This window comes from Callospermophilus lateralis, chromosome 7, assembly GCF_048772815.1.
Source record: "Callospermophilus lateralis isolate mCalLat2 chromosome 7, mCalLat2.hap1, whole genome shotgun sequence".
Taxonomy (NCBI): domain Eukaryota; kingdom Metazoa; phylum Chordata; class Mammalia; order Rodentia; family Sciuridae; genus Callospermophilus; species Callospermophilus lateralis.
In genome coordinates, this window is record NC_135311.1 from 132,891,443 (window position 1) to 132,917,264 (window position 25,822).

At 47.7% G+C, this 25,822-nt stretch overlaps 1 protein-coding gene across 4 annotated transcripts; it reads right to left on the minus strand.

Annotated features, from left to right (window-relative positions):
• Positions 1 to 268: 268 nt before the first annotated feature.
• On the minus strand, positions 269 to 25,822 carry Szrd1 (SUZ RNA binding domain containing 1). 4 transcript variants are annotated; one of them, XM_076861193.2, is made up of 4 exons: positions 25,746 to 25,822; positions 6,643 to 6,692; positions 4,843 to 5,094; positions 269 to 3,380 (listed from the first exon to the last, which is right to left on the minus strand). In XM_076861193.2, the coding sequence occupies exons 1-4, from the start codon at positions 25,794 to 25,796 to the stop codon at positions 3,278 to 3,280; spliced, it is 456 nt and encodes a 151-aa protein (XP_076717308.1). In that variant the 5' UTR covers positions 25,797 to 25,822; the 3' UTR covers positions 269 to 3,277. The 4 variants fall into 4 exon arrangements, with proteins under 4 accessions (XP_076717308.1, XP_076717306.1, XP_076717310.1 ...); XM_076861191.2 differs by having other exon boundaries at positions 4,843 to 5,097; XM_076861195.2 differs by lacking the exon at positions 6,643 to 6,692 and having other exon boundaries at positions 25,746 to 25,821.

A 25,822-nucleotide genomic window follows, 5' to 3' on the forward strand; every position in this document is an offset into this window, starting at 1 on the left:
ATAAGCCAAGTCCCTGGGAAAGTCACGGGCCTCGTGGAAGGGCAGGAAGTGGCCCCAGTCACCATCTTCCTGACAGAACCCAAGGATGCAGGGTCTCTTTTCCTGAAGCACTAAGAAATAGAGCCTTTGTCCCCAGATCCACATACCACCAAGCCCCTTCCCTCACCTGAGACTCTCACTGGGACTGAGCAGAGGTAGTCCCCATGGGTTCAACAAACAGCCACATTAAGAAGGTAAGAGGCCAGGGGCTGAAATGAGGACAAGGATCTGACAAGTTTAAAACATGTATTTAAAATACAATTTATAAAATGCTTAATCTGCCGACTCAGGAGCCCGCGGTGCGGGGTGGGGTGGGTGGGCAGCTCCCTCTACATCAGCAGAGCAAGACTGCGGGGTGCGGCCCTCCCTCCCAATCCCTTCTGTTCACACACCCAAGGGGCCCATGTGCACCCCTGGGATCGCACGACCACGAAACAGGACCCCAGAGGTTTCTTTGAGTCTCTGCTTACCAGGGAGGCTGGGTGCAGCCCTGCCGGCCCATCCCTGAGCAGAGCACCCCCAGATGGGGCAGAGCAGGGTATGGCTGGGCAGGGCAGGGCTGGGCGGGGCAGGTGGGCTCTGGAAGGGGCTGATGGTAGCAGATAGGGTGTTGCCTCCTGCCTGCAGGTGGGGAGCACCCTGATTGAGTGGGCTGAGAAGGGCTGGTCACCAGGCCGGGACCCCCAGCTCCTTTGGTTATAGGCTGACATCAGAGTAGTGGCTCATGGGAAGCGGTTAGCTGGAAGGGCTGTGGCCTGGCTCATGGGGTCTGGAAGGAGCTGGGGGAAGGGACAGTACCATGAAGGCAGATAAAGGGGCAGCAGCTTCAGGTTCCTGCCCCTCACCCCCCTGGGGATTTCCAAGCCAAAGCCTGCAACTTACTTAAAAAAAGAAAAAAAAGAAAAAAAGAAAAGCACTTAATGAAAGACAACTACAAAAAGAAAAAAACAAAAAACAAAACAACACACACACACACACACACACACACACACACTCCAAACCGTTTTCCCATCGCCCCTCCCACCTCCCCCCACAATAGTCTCCTCTTTCATTTTCTTTTCTTTCATTTGCCTGCCACCTCTCCACCTGGGAAGCCAAAGATGTGACTGTTGGTGGGTGGTGACAGGCACATGTGGGCAACAGCTCCACCTTTGGCCAGAGGGACGTGGGAGAACCAGTCCCTGACAGGTTCTTGATCTGCAGAGCCCCACCAGCTGGTCTGCCCTTGGCTCCCACTGGAGCAGGCAGGACAAGAACAGGTGGTCCTGAGGACTGGGCAGTCGGCACTTCTCTGGCCTTCCTCCTGGACTACCTCTGTATCCTTCTCCCAAAAGACAGTCTCACCATGGGCCAGAAATCACTAATACTTGAGGATGGGCACTGGACATTTAGAAGGTGGACACTTAGTCAGGGCAGTGCATGTTACGATAGTAGCCAGTGTTCTTCCTGTCCACTCCTGGAGGTGACCGTTCCTCCTGCGATTGAGCTCTGCTCTAGCACCGCTCCCAGATACTTCCTGGCTTCCCAGTTCTAAGGCTGTGCAGTGGACTAGTCAACTGACAGCTGGCCCTTCCTCCTGAGGGGAAGATGTTTTGAGATATACCTGGGCCTGACTTACCACTTAAGGGCAAGGCTGAGACAAGGTGAACCGAGGTGGAGAGAGCCTGAAACCCTAGTCTGCCATCAGGGCTACCACAAGATGCCCTAATCCAAAATCATGCCAACCATTCCAAACCCCACCTGCTAGCCAGGAGTGTGAGGCCACCTGGCTGGCTGGGGAGGAAGGTGCAGTGCGCTGGGAGGGACCAGAGGGCCCAAGAGGGGGCAAGCTGTGTAGAGCTGCTCTCTGGGCACTTGCCCTCTAGCTTGTTCTGCCCAAGAAGCCAAAGCAAACTTCCAAGCTCCAGGGAGAGGAGAAATCATCTTCATTCCAAGTCCTCACTCTGGAAAAAGGGGTGAAGGGTGCCCAGACCACTGGGAACTAGTTGGCCATCTATCTTTGCAATGCTTCTTCTCCCATCTTTATTCAGACTGGTCTGTTCCCACGGTACTGGTTTCACATAGGAAGCACACCAGGTACAGGGACTGAGCTGAGGCCACCAATGGAGATGGAGCACTCGCAGACCCTTCAGAGTTCTATCCTCGCTGGAGTGGGCAGGACTCTCTACCTTCTGACCACACTGAGCAAATGGCCCAAAGTCCCAGAGCCAGACACTCTCCTGGTCTTCTTGTGCTGACAGCAAACACTTGACAAGCCTCCTATCCCTTGCTCCTAAGGCAGGAGTGCAGCCTCACTCTCTGATGCTTCCTGCTTTCCTCAAGAAGTAGTAAGCCTGGCTGGTAGGAAGCCACCCTGAGGGGGAGGGGAAGGGGAAGTCTGTTACTTTCCCTATCTCCCAAAATACTAGAGGTGGGGTTGGCACCCTCCCCAGGCTCTCTGAGCCTATAGAGCTAGCCCTGTCTCCAGGCAGGGCCAAGAGGCCCGGAACCTAGCTGGGGGAGGGAGGTAAAGGCATGGGGTGCTCATCTGTCCTGGGGCTGCAGAGCCCTGCCCCTTTTCTGGGCGGCAGTAGGAATACAGAAGCTAAGCTCACCAAAATCCTATTGGTTAATGTTTCTAGCAAATTTCCCAGAAACATTTTTAAGTAGACTACCAAACTACCCTTTCTCAATTAAAAATTCATTAAACTGCTAAAACCCCTCCCATGCACTTTCCTTGCAAATCATATATTTGTATAAACAAACAAAAATAGGAAGGAAAAAAAAAAGGAAAGGATATTTTCAAATGGAACTTACTTTTTAAGTGATGAAGACATGCACTTGGGGGTGGGTGGGTGGGAGTTCTCATTTGTGTTTTGAAATCCCAAATTAATGAGCATGATAAACTGTTATTGCTGGCACTGGCTTTACCCCAAGTGGCCGAGTGGCACTGTCTGACTCTCTACTCTGAGTCCTTGATGGGACCCCCAGCCTTCCCCCAGCCCACACCCTTTCCCTTTCCATTGACTTGGAACAGCCCTTGTTGATGTGCCAATCACAGTGGGAAGGGGAGTAAGGGGGGAGGTCACAGTGCATGGGGTTCAAGGTCACAGTGGGCGGAGCAAGGGGGATCACAGTGCAAGTAAGTCAGGTCGTTCCCTCTGCTCAAGTCCAGCTGTCTGCCACGGCAGTGCGACCCGTGGTGGACGACCCAGGAGGTGGTGATGGCGGCAGCGGCGGCATCCTTTCTTGCCTGCATTTATCTGCGCTGTTTGAAGCCTTGTGACCCATCGGGACCCAAAGGCTGTCTGATCACATTATTGGGCTGCCTGCTGTCTTCGGGCTGGGAGATCCTGGTTGGCCTGAAGGGGAAGACAAGAGGAAGGACTGAAACAAAATATAAAAGATGCCCCCAAATCATAAAAACAATCTGCTTAAAGCTGGGGTGGAAGTCACAGTGGCTATCAGCTAACTCTGGTTCCATAAACCTGCTTCTTTGGCAAGCAGGCTGGGACATTTCCTAGTTGGGAGATCCAGGTGGACAGGGGTTGGTGGTCCATGCTCACCTCCAGCAGCTACAGCATTCTCCCCCATTTGGAGGCAGGGGGTTGCTCAGGAGCCCGTGTTGTCCAGAAAGCATAGATTTTCCCGTGTTGGCCAGGTAAAGACCCCTAGCCATTAGCTCAAGTGAACCAGCACCCTCCATTCTGCCTCCTGAGTGTCTCTAAACCATGTAGTTAGTGGTTGACCAATATTACTAGAGATGATGAAGGAAACGAGCTTTTCCATTCTGGGAAGGTGAGGACTGAGAGAGGAAAACAGATAAAAGATGTCCCTTCAAAATAAAGGCAGGGCCCAGGTGCAATGGTGCATGCCTGTAACCCTGGTGACTCGGGAAGCTGAGGAAGGAAGATTACAATATCAAGGGAAGTTTCAGCAACTTAGTGAGACCCTGTCTAAAAACAAAACAAGAACCAAAAAGGCTGAGGATGGGGCTCAGTAGTAAAGCATCTCTAGGTTCAATTCTCAGTACCAAAAAAAAAAAAAAGTTCAAAGATTAGTTCTTCATTTTTTTTTAAATTTTTTTTTTTTTTTAAGAGAGAGAGGATTTTTTTAATATTTATTTTTTAGTTTTCGGCGGACACAACATCTTTGTTTGTATGTGGTGCTGAGGATTGAACCTGGGCCACACGCATGCCAGGCGAGCACGCTACCGCTTGAGCCACATCCCCAGCCCCAAAGATTAGTTCTTTAAATCACAATATATCAAATTACCAAAGAGGCCATTCCAAGTTAGACCATTTTAACAAACACTGCTTCACTAGGAAGTGACAAACTGATATAGTGTAACCTCTGGTACTGTAGGGAAAAAAATACTGAGAATGAAAAAGAATTTAGAAAATTTACACAGTGGGCTACTGGAGATCCAGAATATAACACTGAAGCACTTAACTGGGTGCTCCCTACCATCCACACAGGGCTCAGCACCCTCTGGCGACTTGCTCGTTCACAAGGGTGTGTGATGACTTGGTGAGGCAGGGATTTACCACTGACCCATTTCTCGAGATTGGGTGACAGGTTAAGTGGTTCTTGAGTGGCAAATTTTGACTCGAAGTCTGTGCCTATAGCCTCTATAGCACTGCTGTTGTGCTTGCAGACTGCCAACAACCCCCACCCGATGGCATCAGCACCCCCTCCCCAGGCCTCCAGAGCCTGCCAGGCCACTGCAGTACAGACTGAGCGGGCCCAGCAGGCTCCTCACTGGTCTGCACACAGCCAGGCCCTGCTGCTGCTGCTCCTCCCAGGGTGGCCGGCCACACTCACCTGTCGAGGATGGGTTTCTCCTGCTCTTCCTCAGGGCTGGCGCTGCCCAGGATCCGCTTCCGGGCCTCAGCGTACTCAGCCTCCCGCTGGGCTAGGGACTTGACAGGAAGGGCTGGCCTGCTGGTGGAGTTGGGGCTGCTGACCACACCGTTGCTGGTGGGCCTCTTGAGGATGCGGATCTGTGGAGGGGGCCCCGTGGGAAGGCTATCGTCTTGAATCACAATGGGCACTTTGGGAGGAGATTTGGATTTCCTGCTGACAAAGAGCAAACACAGCTTCACAAATCCCATCCTTGACCAGGAGGCCCTCTAGCCCCATGCCCATCTTTGTCACCTTCTTCCCTCTTTCCACTAACTCTATTCATCAGCCTCTGGCTTCTGACCAGACATTCAAATTCCCCTCAAGAAGGGTCTCTCAAGAAAGCCACCTTGTCACCAGCTCAGCAGCACCCAGGAACTGCTGCTCAGCTCTAACCCCTGGCCAGGGGCCAGAATGCTTCCTCAACCTGGGACTTCCACCCATGTCTACCCATGGGCACGGCAAGCACCATCTGGCCCCTGAGGCAAAACAGTTCATGTTCAGAATCCAATAACCTCAGTTAAAGTCCCAGCCTTCCTATGAAGGGCAGTGTCAGAGGCAGGTGGCCAGCCTGGGTCTCCACCACATGGGCTCCAACCACACAATGCCAGAACCTGTTGCACCACACTGCCCCAGCCTTCCGCTGAGAGCGACCTGTCTCCCAGAGACCAAGACATCCGACAACTGAGTCGGCCTTTCCAAAGAGCTGAGCAGAGAAACCTCCTTCCCCAGGGTTCTGGTCTGCTGGACAGCGGCGGGGCTGGGATGGAGGGTGAGCCTGAACAGGGCTTAGCAGTGCTCAAAAGAGAAGCACTGCTCAAAGTTGGTGGGTGTACACATCAAGGCCACATGTCCACAAGGAGAGGTGGAACTAACAAAACGGGAAACAGCACAGGGAGGGAGAGGAACAAAAGCCACAGGAGGAGAAAGGAACCAATGCAGGAATGACCCCCACACCAGCCACCAGAACCCTCCCCAAGCTATCAGCTAGCTTCAGAACCCAACAGACACACAGGGGCCTTTTCCAAAGCCAGGGCTATCGGGAGGGCTAGGGACCTGAGGAACAACAGAGGGAGGGGCCTGGGGTAAGGACAGTGCACCTGCTGAGACAAACAAGGAGCCAGAGTTCCCTGGGGAACACCATGCAGCCTATTGGGCAAATCCAAGTCTTACCCTCCTTCTGCTGCCTGTCCCTGGGAAAAACCAAGCTACCCAAGCTCAAAGTCAACTGTCACCTGCTCTGGCAACTCACTTCCTCCTCTCCGGGGTGGGGAACAAAGATATCCTTAAAGATGTCTCAACTTCCTAGACTCTTTCCTTTCAGGATCCCCTCAACTGCCAAATCACTGCGGCCCCAGGGAAATCAACTGTCCAAACTCCTCATATCACAGAGGAAGAATCTGATTCCAGAAGGGACGACTTACCCCAAACCTCAGAGCAACTGGGCACAGCCAGGCCTAAAACTTAAATGTTGCAACTTGTCACCTCGACTGTCCACCAGATGACCTCACATGAGGGGACCACTGAGGTCAGAGGCAGGAGCAACACCCCGGCCTCACTCCCAAAGCCTTGAGCCACCATGCCCTGGTCCCCAACTGGGAGGGAAGGGTTTGCTGCCCGGGAGCCTGGCCTGCTAAACCTAACAGCCAGCTGGAGAACACCGCTGACTGCGCAGCTCTCCTTGGCAGGAGCACAAGTTCTCAGACCAGACAGCAGCCTTACCTCTCCTTTTGTGTGATCTTCAGTTTTTTTTCCAATCGTCTGTCTATTTCCTAGAGGAAAAAAATGTATATAAAAAGTGGAAAAAATCTCTCTCAAATAAAAACTTACGTCTTTATTTTCAGAGCTAAGGGCAGTGTCTTCTCTAGCCAGGGACACACGACTGTGTCCTTTGAGATAATGGAGGCAGACTAGACTCTGGGGTTTGGGCTCCTGGCTGCCTCTGAGGGTCCATCTCCTCCTAGTCCATGGCCACAGCAATGATTCTAGATATTGTTCAGCTGGGATCTTTGCACAGGCTCCAGACTTCTGGCCTGTCCTTCACCGAGCCATTCAAATAAACTTTCTAAATACATGTGATCATGTCACTTCCCCACTCAAAACCCTTCAACTGCCTGCAGGGCCACATCTAAGCTTGGAAGCAGCCTCCCCCATACCTCCTCCTGTCTTCTGTTCCCATCCTGCACCATGGCAATCCCGAGCCATACAACCGGAGAACCCCAGTGCTGCTCCACCTGGCTCCAAGTCCTCTACCCCTGCAAGCTCCCACTTATCCTGCAAAACCCAGATGTCTCCTCTCCTTTATGAAGTGTTGCTCCTGGCGGTAAACACACCCTGTCACTTTCCTTCATGGTCACACATATTAACTATTTTATAGTCTATTTCTTACTGGTATGGACTTGAACTCTCTGTGACTACATCACCTAGCAAAAGGCTTAGAGTAAAACAGAAGCCTAATATTTATAGAACTGAAGTGCCTAAGTCTCCAAATGCATCCAGGAGAAGGGACAACAGGATTCCTCTTGGAACTAGAGCCTGGCAGGACTCAACTAACACAAAACCACCACTTTAGAAAGAAGCAGAGAGAAGTCAGGTTGAGAAAAACAGAAGAGTCCATCGTCTAACACATCTGGCCCTGAATTCCCACTGTGCTGGGCCTAACTTCCTGTCATGAGCAAAACAGGGGCACCCTTGGTAGTCTGAGCCAACAGCTCCCAGAACAAGAACTCTGTGAAATCTCCATGCATGGGGATTGGGGGTAAGGACTATACACAGGGCAAAGGCCAAACTTCCCAGCTCTTGGGCTGTCCCACTGCTTTTCTTTATGGGGGGCGGGAGAGATCATCTAGCTATTGGAAGAAAAAACTATATGCAAAATTATGTGTTTCTCTGGAGAGCCAATCTCTTAACAGCAACTCTCAGCCAGGAGTAGTCGGTCCCACCCACCAAGTGGCCAAGTCAAGACATGCTTGGTTGTCATTACCAGGGGAAAATGCTATTGGGTCAAGGCCAGGGAAACTGCTAAACATCATACAATGCACAGAACAACCCCCACAAGGAATTAACTAGCCCCCAGAGTCAATAGTGCTAAGGTTGGGGAACCTGATTGGTAAGATACATGGGATTTTCAAAAAAGTCCATCACCTGCAAAATATTCAGCCATATGGCCAGAAGGTCCTAAGATTTGCTGAGATGCCTCAGAGCCTTGTGTGTGGTGGCCCTTTTCATGAGTTCTCTGTGCTGCACGCTATAGTTCACAGGGGCAGTGCAAGCTGGCCAGCTCGAGCCAAACCTTCTGAATTTTCACTGATTCATTTGAGCTACTCACTGTGGGAAAAATTCTTTCTAGTAAATTAAACAGTTTATCATTATTTTGGCTATAACACCTTTCCATCTTCTTATTTGTATCTCTTATAAACAACATGGAGTTAGATGGAATCATATGAAGCTATATTTAAATCCAGCCTAACACACCCACCCTGAGTGGTGCTGAGCTAGGTTTAAGTCATATTTGGCAAGCACAATACACGCGATTCTGAGCATTTGGGAGTTTCTGGAAGGCTGGGGAGGTGCCAAAACGAAGCCTCTTAATCTACTCCAGCTTGGAGCAAGGTAAGTGCCCAATGAACATTCAGTGATTACACTGAAAAGGTTCACCAAATAAAAGAATGAGAATCACCTGGATGCTTCCGTGAACTGAAAGACACACAGAATCTGTGCCCTCTGTAGAGTTTACATCAGAATTGTATTAATTCTATTAATACCTGCATTATGTGAGGCACAGTGGCGCATGCTTAACTAACCCCAGCTACTTGAGAAGCTGAAGCAGGAGAAGAATTTCACGTTCCAGGCCAGCCTGAGCAACTTAATGAGACCCTGTCTCAAAAAAAAAAAAAAAAAAAAAAAAAAAAAGGCAGGGAGCAGGGATGCAGCTTAGTGGTAGAGCGCTTGCCTGGCACGTACATGCTCATTCAATCCCAGGATGGAATGCAGGGTGAAGGGACCGTGTTATTTCCTGAGTAAATACTACATCTCACCTGAGTCTAAAGCCCATCACCTGTTAAGGGTTCTTCAAGGATTTCCACAAATAACATCTTGTTTCATTAAAATTCCACACTGTATCACATCATTCCAATCTGAAAACCAGACTGCCTATTCAAGTTCCTCCATCATAAACACAAAATTTAACATCCGTGGGATTCAGATGCCTTCAAACAGGGTTGAGACCAAGTGCCTACACAGGCTAGGCAAGCAGCTACACTACACGCAATGGCACACCCAGAGAGTGAGGGTACTGGCCATAGGCCACCAAGTTCTGTCTGACAGGGCCAGATCCATTTCAAGAAACTTTGAGTTCGGGCTGGGGATGTGGCTCAAGCGGTAGTGCGCTTGCCTGGCATGCGTGCAGCCCGGGTTCGATCCTCAGCACCACATACAAACTAAGATGTTGTGTCCGCCGAGAACTAACTAACTAAATAAATATTTTAAAAAAAGAAACTTTGAGTTCAAGATTTTTAATAGAAATGCTCTGAATTTTAAAAATTTTATAATTCTCACTTTATCACTACGAGGGAGGCAGAGGCAAATGGGTCTAATATATTAGCTAAATCTGAGAGGTCCCTCTTCTCTCGCGCTCTGCCTGGCATGTGTGCGGCCCGGGTTCGATCCTCAGCACAACATACAAACAAAGATGTTGTGTCCGCCGAAAACTAAAAAATAAATATTTTTTAAAAAGAATAATATGGGGCTGAGATATAGCTCAGTTGGTAAAGTGCTTCCCTTGCATGTACAAGGCCATGGGTTCAATCCCAGCACCCTTCCACACACACAAAGAATATTATGGGTCATATGTAAGTGAATGTGCTTTTGTCTCCAAACCAGAGCATAACCAGCCTACTTGGCATATAGTATTATTGGTTTAAAAAATGCCAGACATCAAGGGCTGGGGGTACAGCTTAGTTGGCAGAGTGCTTATCTAGCATGCACAAAGCCCTGGGTTCAATCCCCAGCAACAAAAAACAAAACAAAACAAAACAAAATAAACCAACAAACAACAACAAAAAAAAACACCATGCCAGACATCAAGGTAAGCCACTGGTAAATGTCATTAAATATTGATCCCGTTATTTCCCCCAATTCCACACCACACTCTGTACTGCATAACTAAAACTTCCATCCAACACCATCACAATAGGCAGGATGGCTTCAGCAGAACTGGAGAGGGATTCTCCCATCAGATTACAGAATGGAATAGAAATCCAAGCAGCTCTGGTGAAAAGTGGATCCTGGCCATGGTCAGATGGCCAGTCAAACACTAGTGTGCTGAGAGTGGTCCAAGCAGGATGGGGAGTGCTTTGCCGGCAGTTGGAGAGGGTACCGTGTTTCGCCCTTGGAATTTGTCAAGGTATCATGAGTCAGTCTACTCTCTGCTTAGACAAGGCCCTGCAGCCAATCTGCTCTCAGATTCTGCTCTGGAAAGCTGAACCACGTTAAACCTTTCCTACAGGATACACTACAAGAACAGACATCTCCTGCAGAGATTCAACATCCCAATGCAATCAAACAGGCTTCACACACCAACATGGGCCTGAAATTAGGAATGGAATTACCAAGGGGCACCCTCTCTCTTTACAAGGATGCACAAATCCCTGCCCATGGTCAAGGCACCTGTTTTAGAGGATCAACCTCCATGGCTAGTGCAAGAAACACATAAGCCCTGACTATTCCAAGTGGACACCGGGGCACAAGGCCAGTATGATGGCATAAACACATTGCAGGGTGTGGCTAAGGTCTGCTGTGTCATGGCTTCTCCTCCTGGAAAGGCTCTTTGTTTTTGCCAAGTAGCACTGAGCAGGTTCCAGATTACATGGTGCTCTGATGAGTGAGGTGGTTTCTTTTCTGGGTCCCAATCCTAAGCAAAAGGTTTGCTGTTGCCAAACTTGGGCATGGCTTGCCTGTGGCATTACACCACTACAAAAACATAGGACACACTGCTGCTTATTTTTTTAGTTGTAGACGGACACAATATCTTTATTTTATTTATCTATTTTTATGTGGTGTTGAGGATGGAACCCAGGGCCTCATGTGTGCCAGGCAAGCGCTCTGCCAATGAGCCCCAGCCCCAGCCCAGTACATGCTGCTTGTTCTCAGAGAACAGGCAAGGCCAGAGGGAACAGTGGAGGTGGGAAAACAAAAGAACCAGGAAGAAAGGAGGTGGTTTTAGACAGCCTGGCCCTGTGGGGAGGTAAAGGAGAGGCCACAACCATGAGGTGACTGAAATCAGGTGACAACATCTGCAACAAGCTGACCTGACTGCAGCTTGCAGTGAGTGTGCTCACGGAAGCCTCCGGCAGAAAACTGCCAGGGTGGAAGCCTAATAGCTGGGGACAAGGTCATTCCGAAAGAAGAGGGCAGGGAAAGAGCCACCCAAGACAGCCTAATTTGTTACACAGTCACAACCTGTGAATGGAACAAAGAAGACAAAGAGGACAGAAATGTGCCTGCAAGGCCAGGCCCATTATAGCATCAGGCTCACTCCCTTAACATTAAGAGAATGAGAAAGGAAAAGAGAGGACAGAGGAAGAGCAGGAAAGGCAGAGGGAAATATGCAGGCCATTCTGGGCCTTGGAGTAAAGTGCAGCAACTACAGCAACTCAGATGGAATGTTCAGGAAATAGACTATCAACTCACCTAGGGGTGATGAAGCCCTGGGGGATTGACTCCAACTAGCCAAACTTACAAGAGAGAAAGTGAACAAGCCCAGATCCTCACCTGTCACTCTGCGAGGGTGGGAGTGGTGTTCTGCCTTTACTGGTGCCTTTCCTGCTGCTACCTACTCAAGAGCCACCACCAGGTGTAACAGTACCAAGGCAAAGGAACAAACTGTCCTGCTCCATCACACCCCACTCTCTGGTCACTAAGAAGGAAAGCTGTCTTGACTTAAGTGGAGATCTAGAGACAGCACCCTTGGTTCTCAGCTCCGATTTGGTAACACAGTGATTAAGGAACTTCCCGGATAATGTGCCTCTCACATTCAAAAAAGACAACTGGTCTTAAAACTCCCTGTGAATCAATATGTCCCACAGGGTCAACTGGTCTTGCCTGGTGTCCTTCAGTGTCTAAGTGGACAGGGAGTGGGGGAGGGAGGATGTAAAAGAGAGAAAAGGGATTTCTCTTGGAATCAGAACCTGGCAAATACTGATTAACACAGACCCCAAATTTTAGAAAAACACTTAGGAGGAGATAAGACACTGAAAAGGAGTAGAAGGCAAGGTTCCCATCACCACATTCTGGCCCTGAACTTCCACCATGGCAGAACCCATGTTGGGCCTCAGCTCTTCAGTCCCAGACAGGACATTAGCACTCATGTCCCTGGGCAAGAGATGGCCAGTACTAGGCTCTTCTGGCAAAGATCTCTCATTAAGCTGCCTCATGCTTCCCATATCAAAAGTCTGGATGAGATTCTGGCTTTTCTTGTGCAGGCCCCAATTCCACTTAGGAATAAAGCAAAGAAATTTATAAGGTAGAAGCAATCTACAGCAGCAAAATCTGACCTAAATCAGATTAAAAGGTCTTCAGTGGTGGAGCATTTGCCTGGCATGCATGAGGCCCTGGACTGGATCCCCACATACACGATCTCTGTACACTTAATGTGCAACCCAAAGAGATTTCTCCAAACAATTACCAAGTAGATTTGTTTAGTTTTGCTTCATCCCCTGCCTTTTTTTCCCCCTCTCTCTCTGTCTTGTTCTCTCTCAGTGGTATTGAGAATTCAAACAACTATTGAGCTACATCTCCAGCCTTTTTTATTTTGAGACAGGATCTCGCTAAATTACCCAGGCTGACCTTGAACTCCCTATCCTCCTGCCTCAGCCTCTGAGTGTACTGTTTCTCTGTTAGTGGCAATAATAATGACAGTGTCCTGCCCCAGCAGGACTGGCCATGTCCAATGTTCCTTCTTATTCTACCATCCCTGGCAGTTCCAAACAGGGAAACACCCAAAGTCCTATCTCACCAAGATGATTTCACAGTGGTGCTTTAGGATCACTGTCAGGTTAAAAACTAACTGAACTTGCTGGGTGCAGTGGAGCAGACCTGTAACCCCAGCAACTCAACAGGCGAAAGCAGGAGGGTTGCGAGTTTGGGGTCAGTCTTGGCAACTTTGTGAGACCCTGTCTCAAATAAAAAAGGTATGAGGATATAGTTCAGTGGTAGAGTGCCCCTGGGTTCAATCCCCACTACTACAAAAGAAAAAAAGAAGAAGAAGAAAAAAAACCATCTGAAGGAATCAGGGAAAAAACAAACAAACAAACAAACACATCTGAAGTAACCAGAGACCACGCGTGTGCGCATTGTATAGTTGTACATATAAAACAAATAATTCTTACTTGCTTGCCAGGGAAAAACCACCCTTTGCTTTCCTTTCCAAGTGCATTCAGCTTTTAGGGCGTTTCTACGCTGGCCAGCAGGGAGTCCCTTGGGCAGTGCTTTGCACTAGCTCTAGCCTGTTACCCAGTGTGGGCCAGTCCAAACCAAGGTGAGCGTACATTCCAGGCCTGGTTCAAAGGAGTATAAAATACCTTATTCACACGTTTAATACTGATTATATGCCGAAATAAGGCCATTCTGATACATTGGGCTCAACAAAAAATATTAAAACTTCACCTATTTATTTGCACTTTTAAAAGGTGGTATCTAGAACTTGTAACACGAGTGACTCTCATTGTGCCCTCTGCTGGACAAAACTGTCTTGGAGTCTAAAAAAGCTGCCAGGGTGGAACAATGTCCAGCATGTTCAGCACCTGGGGCATGCTGCTTGCTGTGTGCACCTGTGATAGTGGGCCCTGTCAGACTGGCTAACAGCAATGAGCACTGACATAGTGCGAGGGTTGGCTCAGGCCCTTCTCTGGATGACGTTCACCACTTCTCTTCAATCCAACTCTCCAAGCCCTTGCAGCCCATTCACCGTGAACTCATCAAAGTCATCAAAGACCTCCCCTGCTTCCAAATTCAGTGGTGAATTCCAAACCCTCATTTCCCTCAAGCTCTCAGCAGCACCTGACAAGGCTCAAGGGTCCATCCAAAAAGAACTTCCCAGGTGGACATGGTGGCATACACCAGAGGCTTGGGAGGCTAAGGCAGGAGGATCATGAGTTCAAAGCCAGCCTCAGCAAAATCGAGGTGTCAAGAAACTCAGTGAGACCCTCTCTCTAAATAAAGCATAAAATAGGGCTGGGGATGTGGCTCAGAGGTAGAATGCCTCTGAGTTCAATCCCCAGTAGGGTCCTCCAGAATAAGAGAACCTGCCAGACACTGCTTTAGGTGTCCTGTCTACCTCCCTGGTAGCTTCTTCCCAAACTCTAAAGAGGCTGACCCCTTCTTGGGTCATAGGTTCCTCTTCCTCGTCTGACCCTTGAGATTTGGATATCTCTTCTTCTATGTCTACAATGGCTTCTTAAGTGGCCACATCTAGGCTCACAGTTTTATGAACACCAATACTTAACTTCTGACTCAATGCTCCCTAGATTTCAAAAAGCATCCACCTTCTGCAGTCTCAGCAATTCCTGCCTTCCAGGGAATTCCAAAGACTTGGGAGAACTCTGATGCCTCTTTCAACAGGACTTGTTGCGCCTATTCTCAAAACACTCTCTTAACTTTCTCCGTCTTCCTGCTGCTGCGATCCTGGTGCAAACCGCCAATGATCTCGAATGGACAGCTGCAGCTGCTTCCTACTCAACCTGTCTCCCTCTCTTACCCCAGGTGGGCTCCATCTCTGAGCACATCCACAGCCCTCTTCATTTCTTATTTTGAGATAGGGTCTTGCTAAATTGCCCAGGCTGGTCTTGAACTTGTGACCCCCTTACCTCAGCCCCTCAAGTAGCTGGGATTACAGGCATGCATCACTGCACCAGGCTTCTGTGCTTCCACTCTTGCCTTACAGTTTATTTTCCACATGGCTACAGTGAATCTTTTAAAAATCAAGTTAGCTCTGACCATGGCTTCCTATGCAAGGTGCTATCCACTGTGGCCTACTGGTCTCCCCCAAACCTGGCTTCCTCTGACTCCTCTTCTATCACTTTCTCTTCCCACATGTGTCTACCACATCAACCTCTATGTATCCTCAGACAATAACAATCATGCCCCAGCCTCAGGGCCTTTGCACTTACTGTCCTCTCTGCCTGGGATGCAGAGAGGTTTGTCACAGACTTCCTTGACTCTCTCCTGTCTCTGAGAGGCCTTCCCAGACCACTTCAATGGTACCCCTACTACCGTCACTTTCTTTTAAAAACGTTTTTTTTAGTTGTAAATGGACACGATACCTTTATTTTATTTATTTACTTTTATGGTGCTAAGGCTTGAACTCAGTGCCTCACACATGCTAGGCAAGTGCCCTACCACTGAGCCACAACCCAGCCCACCACAGTCACTTTCTATGTCCCTTAATCTGTTTTACTTTTCTTGTGTGTACATATAAATAATTTATTATTTGTTGTTAATTATCCCCACTAAACAGCAAGCTTTGATGGGATATAATTTCTCATTTTTCTGAGTGAACAGCAGCTTTGAGAGTAGGAATTTCATGCGCTGCCTTTGTCCAGAGTGCCTAGAACCATACACGACACATGTATTAATGAACAATCCAAATGAAATAGGATTTTTTAACCAATACACCCAATTTTACAAATGAAGAGGAATCAATTCAGAGAAGGTATGTCATAAGCCGAGCAAACAGCACATGTCTGCAGTCACAGCTACTTGTGGGCTGACACAGGCAGATCTCAAGTTTGAGACCAGCCAGGGCAACAGTGCAAAACCAGACGGTGGGGGGAACAGACAGAAAGACAGACACACACAACACATTTCTCTCTGTGGGAGAAACTTAAAAAACATTCCCATCTTGAGATAAGACTGTCTGGCTTTGGGTACTTCTTTAAAGGATGTCCATGGGGAAGCAAGGCCATGTCCCCCTTTATTCAGCAGGGGCCCAGGTACAAAATGTGCTCAGGATCTAATGGCTAACTGGGCAAAAAGGAATACAACAGGGAACATGCTAGTGAAGCTGGGGTTGCAGGGAAGCAACCGTATTCAAAATAAGAACTAAGGCTGGCTGGACGACATGTGCAGCGCTGAGTTTGATCCCCAGAACCAAGAACACACACAACACTAAGGCTGCCTTAGGTATTTCGTGGTGAGGGCAGCAGCAGCCACATTCTCCAAGCACTTGTGCCAGATGTTAGGCACCAATGTCCTCCTGTCACCACCTGGAATTCTCATCACAATCCCTGGGCTGAACTTCAGCCTTGCTCAATACTAAGAAGGTGACTTGCCTGAGGTTACAGAACTAGTAAGTAATGGCCCAGAACCCTAATCCTCCAGAGGAGGGAGCACAAAAGTTTGAGAGTGGCAGGAGAGTGGCAGCAGAACCCAATGAGGTGGGAAAAAGGCTGACAGGTGGCACCACCCACCTGCTTTTGCATCCATGCAAGGCTGGTACAAGGCCAGGTGCCCTGAGGAAGGATTGAACCAGCGAAACCAACTTCCACGTTCAAACTTTGCAGAACCCAAAGGCAAACAGTTCTTCAGCAGAAACCAGACCCAGCAATTTAGATGAGTCCCAGGCCAGAGGACCTCAGAAACTTTGCAAATTCCCATCTTGAGACAAGAATGTCTACCTTTGGGTGCTTCTTCAAAGAGTCTGTGTGGGACAGCAAAACCATGTTGACCTTTAAAGTAACAGGACAGTCAGGGAATATGGTGAGGAGACCTGCCCTATAAGTAAAATATTAGGTAAAGTCTAATGGGGCTCCCACCTTGTCCAGTTTTTTTTTTAAATTGCCTTTTTTCCCTTTCAGTTTTTAAATGACACTATGAAAAGGCACACGAGTCCTCAGAGGCAGCAAGAAAGAGAGCTTCAGTCAGTCTTAAGAACTGCGGCCCCGGCTGAGTCGGGAAGAAGGCACCGGCCCATTCTGCTCCAGCACCATGCAACGGCATTTTACTAAAGTGCTTTACAGAACTCTCCTCCAGGCAAGGCAAATGCTATTAATTCAATATCACAAACAAGGAGGATGAAGCTAAGAGAAGTATAGGAAGTAATTCAACCCCAAATTAGACCTGTCATTTAAATACCAGTCTTCTGACTTCTACTGCCACCAATGGAGAAAAAAGGGGATGTTTACTGGCAGAGGGGGCTTACCTGTTCTTTTTACCATCTCTAACAAAAATGTCAAGGCTCTTCTCCCAAAGAAAATATCAGGTACACTGATTTTGGAGGATGGAACAAAGTCACTACACTTCCCCCACCCTCCCGATTTTACAGTAATACCCAAGAGTGCATGTCTCGAAGTCCAGTAAGATTTCATGGTATTTAGCAAGGGACTGAATACACAATGCATTCTAAGCCTGATGGCTAATTGGGCAGAAAGGAACACAAGTGGGAACATGTTAGGTGATGCAAGGAAGACAGGAAAACAACCAAGACCCAGATAAAGGCATCCAATTCAATAATTAAAAATAACAAACAAAAATTATTTATATATTATCTTTTTCCACTTGGTTAAATATTTAAAAAAAAAAGGTTATCTCCCAATATGACCAAGATTTCAACCAGCAGTCACTCTCAGTATTTTCATCAACTACAGCCTTATGCATTTGGCTCTTCTGCATCAATTTCAAGTTTCTGAAACCCAAAATTGATTAGCTCATGCAGGCTACAGAAACAGGTCAATCCCAGGTGAGAACAAATAAAATACTTCACAGGGACTAGCATCTAGTTAATTATCTGGTGACCATCAAATGTAAACAAATCCTGCAAGCCAGTCCCTCAGAATGTGGGCTCAGGACAAAAGTAGAGCTGGGACTGACCTCAGGATTTCCTTTCCAGGACCAGGGTTAATAGCATCGAACACCCCACCAGGTCACAGACGATGAATGTAAAAAGGCACTCTGCCCGCACTGCACACCTCTCAGATGCAGGACCAGTAGCTTGTAGGCCAGGAGATACACAAGTAGACAGCAGAAAGGTCCTGACAACAGGAAGGTCACAAATGCTTTTAAGCCATGAAGACCAGAGCGTTGAGGGCTGGGAACTTGGTTCTCAAGGTCAATGAAGAGTGGTGACAGGAACTAAGAGCAGTGGCTCATGCCTGTGCCTGTAATCCCAGTGGCTCGGGAGGCTGAGCCAGCCCCAGCAATTTAGTGAGGACCTAAGCAACTCAGGGAGACCTTCTCTCTAAATAAAACATAAAAAGGGCTGGGGATGTGGCTTAGTGGTTAAGCGGCCCTAGGTTCAACACCCGGTACCAAGGGAAAAAAAAAGTGTTAACAGCCTGACCTCTCTAGACTCAAGTCATAAATATCCTGTACAATCTCATCTAGGCATGATGAGATGAGAATGAAATTATAACTGTATTTATTATTCCTCTTGGAAAGGAATGAATGCTATTTCCTGTGTTCCTCTGAGAGGGAAGGAATGATTTACTGTGAGGGACCCTTCTTCCCCTACTTCCGAACCAGAGATGGAACCCAGAGCTTCTGACTTATTAGGTGTAAGTGATCTACCATTAGGCCACATCCCTAGCCCTCTCTATTATTTTGAGAAAGGATATCATATTTTGCTGAGGCAGCCTCAAAATTGCAATCTCCTTCCTCAGCCTCCTGAGTAGCTGGAATTACTTACAGGTGCATGCCACCATACCAAGCCTGTGAGGAATAGCTGGTCTCAGCAGCAAAGATTTTTTATCCACATACAGACTACTGTTGAGATTTGTTCCTAACTGCTTGGTTTTAACCTTAATCTTCCCAGCAAAATCCTCATATGGTGAGGTGTTAAAGAGAAAGATATATGGTAGAGGCTAATAGACCTAACACTTAGTCTCACAGAGAAACCCCTGGTTTTGGTGTTAGAGATTGAACCTAAGGTTGCCTTACCACTGAGTTACATCCCCATCCCATTTTATTTTGAGACTGGGTCTGGCTAACTTGCTGAGGTTGGTTTCAGGATTGTGATCCTCCTGCCTCAGCCTCCTGAGTGACTGGGATTACAGGCATACACTGCTATGCCCAGCTTAGGCAAAGAAATCTCTACCGTCACTACTTAAAAAAATAAAACAAAATTGGGTTAAGGATATAGTTCGGTAGTAGAACACTTGCATAGTGCATGGCCCTTGGTTCTATCTCTAGGACTTCAAAAAAAAAAATATATATATATATACAATATACACACACATAAAAATCTCTCTCTACATATCCACATACATACATAATTTCAATCTGTACTTTGGCCATAGATTTAAGTAGCTAAACTCAACCTTCTCCTAAGAAACCAACAAATCAATGGTTGTCCTGACAGAAGAAAAGTTTCTATTCCTATGCGGGAGGTGTGCCAGGGGTGCATACCACACCTTGTGGAGACTAGGGAAGTGACCAGCCAGGAACTGACACTACCTGTGGGCAGCCACCACAGTGCAGTAGAGGGGACTAGAAAGTAAGGGCTGCTTCAAGAATGTCTGGCTATCAGATCTAGACAACAGTAACTTTCTCTTGCAGGATTTTACCAACAGTTTTAGAAAGATACACTAATTCTCTTGCACAGTAAGAGGAAAATCAAGAAGGCCTGTGATTGCCTGAATTTCCAGCCCATAGTCCATGGCAACCATGGCAGCTCTCTTGCATACCCAGAGCATGCTGGGAACAGAACACCCAACTCCATGCAGCCTCAATGAAAAGGGCTGAGAAGTTACTACTGAAAAGCTCATTATCCTCCTTTCTTTGAAGCCACAGTGAAACAGATCTTTTTCCAAAGACCAGGGACAGAATGCTCTGCATGATCATGCCTAAACTGGCCAAATGTTTTGCAGAAAATCCCTTCTGAGAACATTGTAGTCCCTAGAACTCAATTTTTCCAAAAAGACCAGAATAGCAGAGAGGGAGTCACTTCAGGCTTGGTATTCCCGAGTTTGTGCTTTCTGACACCATGACTACCTCCTTGACTGTAAAGACAGAAGGAAATCCATAGCAGATAGTCTCAAATCAATCTTTTTTTTTGCCTGCTACCCACTGCCAACTGTACACACTTCATAATGACAGCAGCCAAAGGAAGCAATACAGACCCAAAGAGAAGTGGCACCACACGTGGGGGGCATGGCCTCTTCTCTAAAGAGAGGTAAATCAAAGTTCTTACCTTCTAAATTAAAATCTAGTTATGTCATACCACTGCTAAAAAAGAAAAGGGGTGGGGGGGGGGCATTCAAAACTCTCCATAGCTTTCAGGATGAAGTCCAAGCTTCTAGAACCAAGTGTAAGGAAGCCCTTCCCAATCTGGGCCCTGCATACCTCTCTGGATTCATCTCTTTCCACTTAGTCCTGCCAACCCTTGCCTCCCCTCACCCAGAGGGAAATGCCTGTAGCTCCCAGTGCCTTCACTTCTCCCTCCAGCCTCATCTGTGCATACCTTGGCCCTACAACCTACCACGTGCCCCTCCTAGGCCAAACACAACTTAATTTGGCTGTTCTTTCAAACTTTTTTTTGAGATGGGGCTTTCATTTTTGCTCAGGTTGGCCTTGAACTTGTGATCCTTCTACCTCAGCTTCCCTAGAAGCTAGAATTAGAGGTGTGCATCACCACACCCTCCTCCTGGTCTTTCAAATCTTATGTAGGCATCATCTTTTCTACAGGACAGTCTCTGATTGCAGCCAGGATACCCCACTCAAGGTTCTTCTATATGAATGTTGCTGTCTTACCTGTCTGACTCCTTCACTGGACAAGGCCTCAGTGCTTGGTACACAATTGGTATTCAATATCCGGCACCCAGCTTCACTAAAGGGGCAATGTTTAGAAGACTGGCTCATATGGACAGAAAGTAAATATAAATTTGAATTCTTTTTTTTTTTTTTTTTTTGATACTGAGGATTGACCAAGGGGCATTTAACCACTGAGCCACATCCCCAGCCCTTTCCTGTATTTTATTTAGAGACAGTGTCTCACTGAGTTTTCCATGCTGGCCCAGAACTGGCACTCCTCCAGCCTCAGACTCTCGAGTAGCTGGGATTACAGGCGTGTGCCACCACGCTACCCTCAAGACAGCATATTGCTCAAGAAGCACTGCCTTGGTGAAATAGAAGTCATATTCTTTGAACTGTCTTTTGATTGTGAGTATAGCCCCTTGAGAGGTAATGGAATAATTTTATAATAGACAAGTTGTTCATAGTACTAACTGAAAAAGCAAGAGCTGGGCATGGTAGCGCAAGTCTATGATCCCAGTGGCTAGGGAGACTGAGGCCCTAAGCAACTTAGTGAGATCCTGTCTTTAAATTAAAAGTAAAAAGGGCTGAGGATGTGGCTCGATCATACAGTGCCCTTGGGTTCAATCCCTGGTTCTCCCCCCAAAACAGTAGTCTATTTGAATAACATTTGAGGTGTTTCTCAAAAGTCAGTCTTTCCCTGAAGACACAACAGCACTCAAATATTGCATATTCTGAAGACAGGCAGGAAACAATGACTTCAGATGTATGCACTGACACAGGAAGAAAAAAAAAATTCTATTATGATCAAACTTTTCTGTAGCACTAGAGGGCAGGAATCACCAAGGACTAGAAGTGCCTCTGGATTATGTAGAGCTTGAACTTTCACTTTCAGAATCAACCAGACCTCATTTGCTAATCCCTCCACCTCCACTCAGATTTGGTTTGGCAAGGTATTGTGGTGGGGGAGGTGGCCTTCAATGCTCATTAATAGTAGAGAGAGAGGGAAAGTGACCCAAAGCAACTGCCTACATCTGAAAGGCATTAATAGTCCATAGGTAGACAGTGATGTGCACATGTTGCTTCATCCCTTCCATGGCTCCCTCCTTCAAGGTGCACATTTATAAAACCCTTTGAGGAGCTCAAGTTGTGGCTCAGTGGTAAAGCACTCGCCTAGCACATGTGAGGCCCTGGTTGGATCCTCAGCACCTCATAACAATAAATAAAATAAAGGTATTGTGTCCAACTACAAAAGGACAACAACAATAAACTCTTTTTGACACCTGAAAAGTGAATCAAATTCAAGACAGCTTTCAAATAGCTGGGTGCAGTAGTGCACATCTGTAATCCTAGCAACTCAGGAGCCTGAGGCAGGAGGACCACAAGTTCAAGGTCAGCCTCAGAAACTCAGCAAGAGGCTGTTTCAAATAAAAAGTAAAAAGAGCTGGGAGCTGGGGATATAGTTCAGCAGTAGAACACCCTATCCTAGGAGCTATCCCCAGGATTACAAAAAGAAAGGAAGGAAGGAAGGAAGGAAGGAAGGAAGGAAGGAAGGAAGGAAGGAAAGCAAAGCCTTCAAATAAATGCCCAAAGTAAACATTAAAAATGAAAAGTAAGGGCTGGAGTGTAGCTCAGTGGTAGAGTGTGTGCTTAGCATGCAAGTGGCCCTGGTTCAATCCCCAACACCAAAAATAAATAAATAGGGCTGTGGTTGTGGCTCAGTGGCAGAGTGCTCGCCCAGCACACATGAGGCCCTGGGTTTCAATCCTCAGCACCACATAAAAATAAAGGTATTGTGTCCAACTAAAAAACTAAATATTAAAAAAAAGAAGAAAATTTTTCAAGAATTAAAGGTATTGTGTTCACCTACAACTAAAAAATAAATATTTAAATAAATAAATAAAGGCTAATGTCCAACTCTAAAAGTCCTGCACAGGTCTCCAGGTAGGGAAGCAACAAAATGCTAGCCAAGGAAATCAGCTTTGTAGGGCATGGTGGTGCACACCTGTAATCCCAGCTACTGGAAAGGCTGAGGGGGGAGGATTACTGAATTCAAGGTCATTCAGGGCAACTTACTGTGACTCTGTCACAAGATAAAACAAAAAAAGGTCTGGGGATGTAGCTCAGTGATAGAACGGTTGCTTAGCATGTTTGAGGCCCTGGGTTCAATCTGTGGCACCACCAAAACCCACAAAAACCAGAGAGAGAGAGAGAGAGAGAGAGAGAGAGAGAGAGAGAGACACAGACAGACAGACAGACAGACACAGACATATAAAAAGGGCTGGGCACATAGCACTGAACTACACCCTCAGTACTTGCCCAGCATGCTCAAGATCCTAGAATCAATCCCCAACCGGTGGGGGAGACCAACTTTGAAATCAGTCTTGTGATCAAATCCCAGCTTCTCCTCTTACTATGCATGTGATCTTGAACAAAATAGGTTACTCCCTAAATCTCAGTTTCCTCATCTATAACAGAAGGACAATGGTTCAACAGGTCATTTCAAAATTATTTCAATATGGGCTGGGGATGTGGCTCAAGCGGTAGCGCGCTTGCCTGGCATGCATGCAGCCCGGGTTCGATCCTCAGCACCACATACAAACAAAGATGTTGTGCCCGCCGAAAACTAAAAAAATAAATATTAAAAAGTTCTCTTTCTCACGCTCTCTTTAAAAAAATAAATAAATAAATAAAATAAAGGTATTGTGTGCATCTACAACTAAAAAAAATTTTTTTTAAATTATTTCAATAAGATACATAAAGAAACTGGGCACAGGGCTGGGGGTATAGCTCAGTTGGTAGAGTGCTTGCCTTGCATGCACAAGGCCATGGGTTCAATAATCCCCAGCAAAACACACACAGACACACACAGAAAAAAAGAAAGAAAAAAGAAAGAAAGAAAGAAGCTGGGCATAGTGTGTGTATCCCTGAAATTCCAGCTACTAGGGAGGCTGAGGCAGGAGGATTACTTCCAGGAGCTCTAGACCAGCCTGGGCAACATAGCAACACTCTCTCTCTCTCAAACACACACACACAGTGTGTGTGTGTGTGTGTGTGTGTGTGTGTATAAATATATATATAAAACGTCAATGAGGTAAGAGGCAAGGTTTGAGGTTCTACCTTTGTTACCTGGCACTTTAAAGATAGTGGGAAGAATACTGGATAAGCATCAGCAAGACATAAGTTACATCTTTACACTTCTGGGTTTACTCAGCTGTAAAATGGGGGCCTGCATTAGTTGACCTCTAAGCAATTTACACATTCTCAAAAAACTGAAATAACCCCCAATTTCTGCAGAATCCTACATTCATTTTTGTTCCTTTAATTTTCTCCCTACCACATTAAGGTGAGAACTCATGTTCTTATAAAACAGGTGAAGAAAGCCGGGCTTGGTAGCACAGCCTTGTAATCACAGGAATTAGGGAGGCTGAGGCAGGAGGATTCAAATCCAAGGCCAACTTCGGCAATTTAGTGAAACCCTGTAACAAAATTTTAAAAAGTTGAGGGTGTAGTTCAGGGGTAGAGCACCCTTGGGTTAAATCCCAAGTACCTACCCTCTCCAGCCCAAACACAAGGTGAGGAAAACCAAAGAAAGGCCCAGGTGTCCTAGAAACTTATCCTTAAGTCACAAATTATGGCCCAAGCTTTTCTACAGGGGGCAGCACAAGGGGTGTCTGAGTGATTCACTCCCCTTAGTGGAAGGCAATAAACGCCTTTACTGCCTTTACCGGAAATTTGGCATTCTTTGGCACAAAGTCATTGTTAAGCACAGGCCCAGCACACAGCAGACACTCAAAAATGTTGGCTGAATGAATGGATATCCAACTGACACCTCTTATTCCCTATAAAAGCTTTAATTTACTTTCTTGACTCAAGCCAAACTCCGAGAAAACTGGTAGGCACTGAGAACTCCACTAAATGTCCTCTGAACCAAGTACTCCTTCAAATACTCAGTTATGCTAAGTGGAAAAACATAACCGTGGGAGAAATGCTGAACCAGCGGAAAAAACTTCGAAGCCAAGTTTCAACATTCCTGGAGATATACACACCCACTGCTGCGAGGGTCAATTTCCCAGTCTTCTTCCAGGGCACCCTCCAAGGTGCTTGGGAAAGTAAGACCCAATTCCTGTTCTACCCTGAGACGCTCGACTCCCCACATAAACCCTTTAGGTGGATGTCGCTCGAGCCAGCACTGCACAGACACGGACACAGGGACACCAGAGAGGCCTCTTCCCGGCTTTGCCAGGGTCACCATTGAACCAACAAACTCTGCAAAGACCAAATTAATCCCGAACCTAGCTGAACTGGCAGTTCCTACTGAGGTGAACTATATTCCTACAGCTGCTAGAGGCAAACGAAAACTCCAAAGTTGAGTGGAACGGTCCGTGTGCCCCAGTCCCGGGAATGCAGCTGTTTCACACTTCGCACCCCTCCCCCGGGGCGAGAGGCGGCCGGTCGAGCCCTGGGCAGCTCCGTAGGGGTCCCCGGAGAGCCGCCCGCTGCGGACTCTCATAGTAAGATTGAAAGAGGAAAAAACCCAGGCTCGCCCACCGCGGCGGATGGCGCAAAGAGGTGGGGGATTTTAGCAGAGCGGAAGGGCCCCAAGAGGACTGGACGTCCCTGGGTCCGCAGCGGCCTCCTCCCGCTTCCCCCCCGAACTGGGCACACCACCCCGGTCCGCGCAAGCACTCCTACGGTGAGTTCCTCCTCCTGCGAGCACATGAACTTTAAAATGGTGCCTCGGGCGGGGGGGCCCGACGGGAAAGGAAGGGTTCCAGGAGCCAGGGCGAGCGAGCGGGTGCAGGGGCCACGGAAAGAGACCCCAGGTGGCGGGTGGGGCGCCCCGGGTGACGCGCACACGGGGGCGCGGAGGGAAGCGCACCGGGCAAAGGTGGAGACAGAAATGGAACGCGGCCCCTTTAAGAGGCCTTCAAGGCACTCAGGGACCGGGGGCCTCTCCTCCACCCCCGGCCCGGTGTGTGGGGCCCTTCTTTGGGGAAAACCGTCCCCGGACCCGTTCACCGGAGTCTTCCCTCACGCCAGGTCCCGCCCGGCCCTGCCCCGGGGCGGCGGCTCCTCCTTACCCCGCTGTCTGCCGCCTCCTCCCAGCTCTCAGCGACCTCCTCATCTTCCATCTTACTCGCCGCTTTCCCTCCTCCCC

Bases quoted from the DNA above. Each gene is read 5' to 3' on its own strand.
- Szrd1 (XM_076861191.2), bottom strand. From the start codon at position 25,796: ATGGAAGATGAGGAGGTCGCTGAGAGCTGGGAGGAGGCGGCAGACAGC. The intron at 6,693-25,745 runs GTAAGGAGGAGC...TTTTTCCTCTAG, and splicing joins AGGAGGCGGCAGACAGCGGG to GAAATAGACAGACGATTGGA. The intron at 5,098-6,642 runs GTAAGGCTGCTG...GCTCTTTGTCAG, and splicing joins AAGATCACACAAAAGGAGAG to CAGGAAATCCAAATCTCCTC.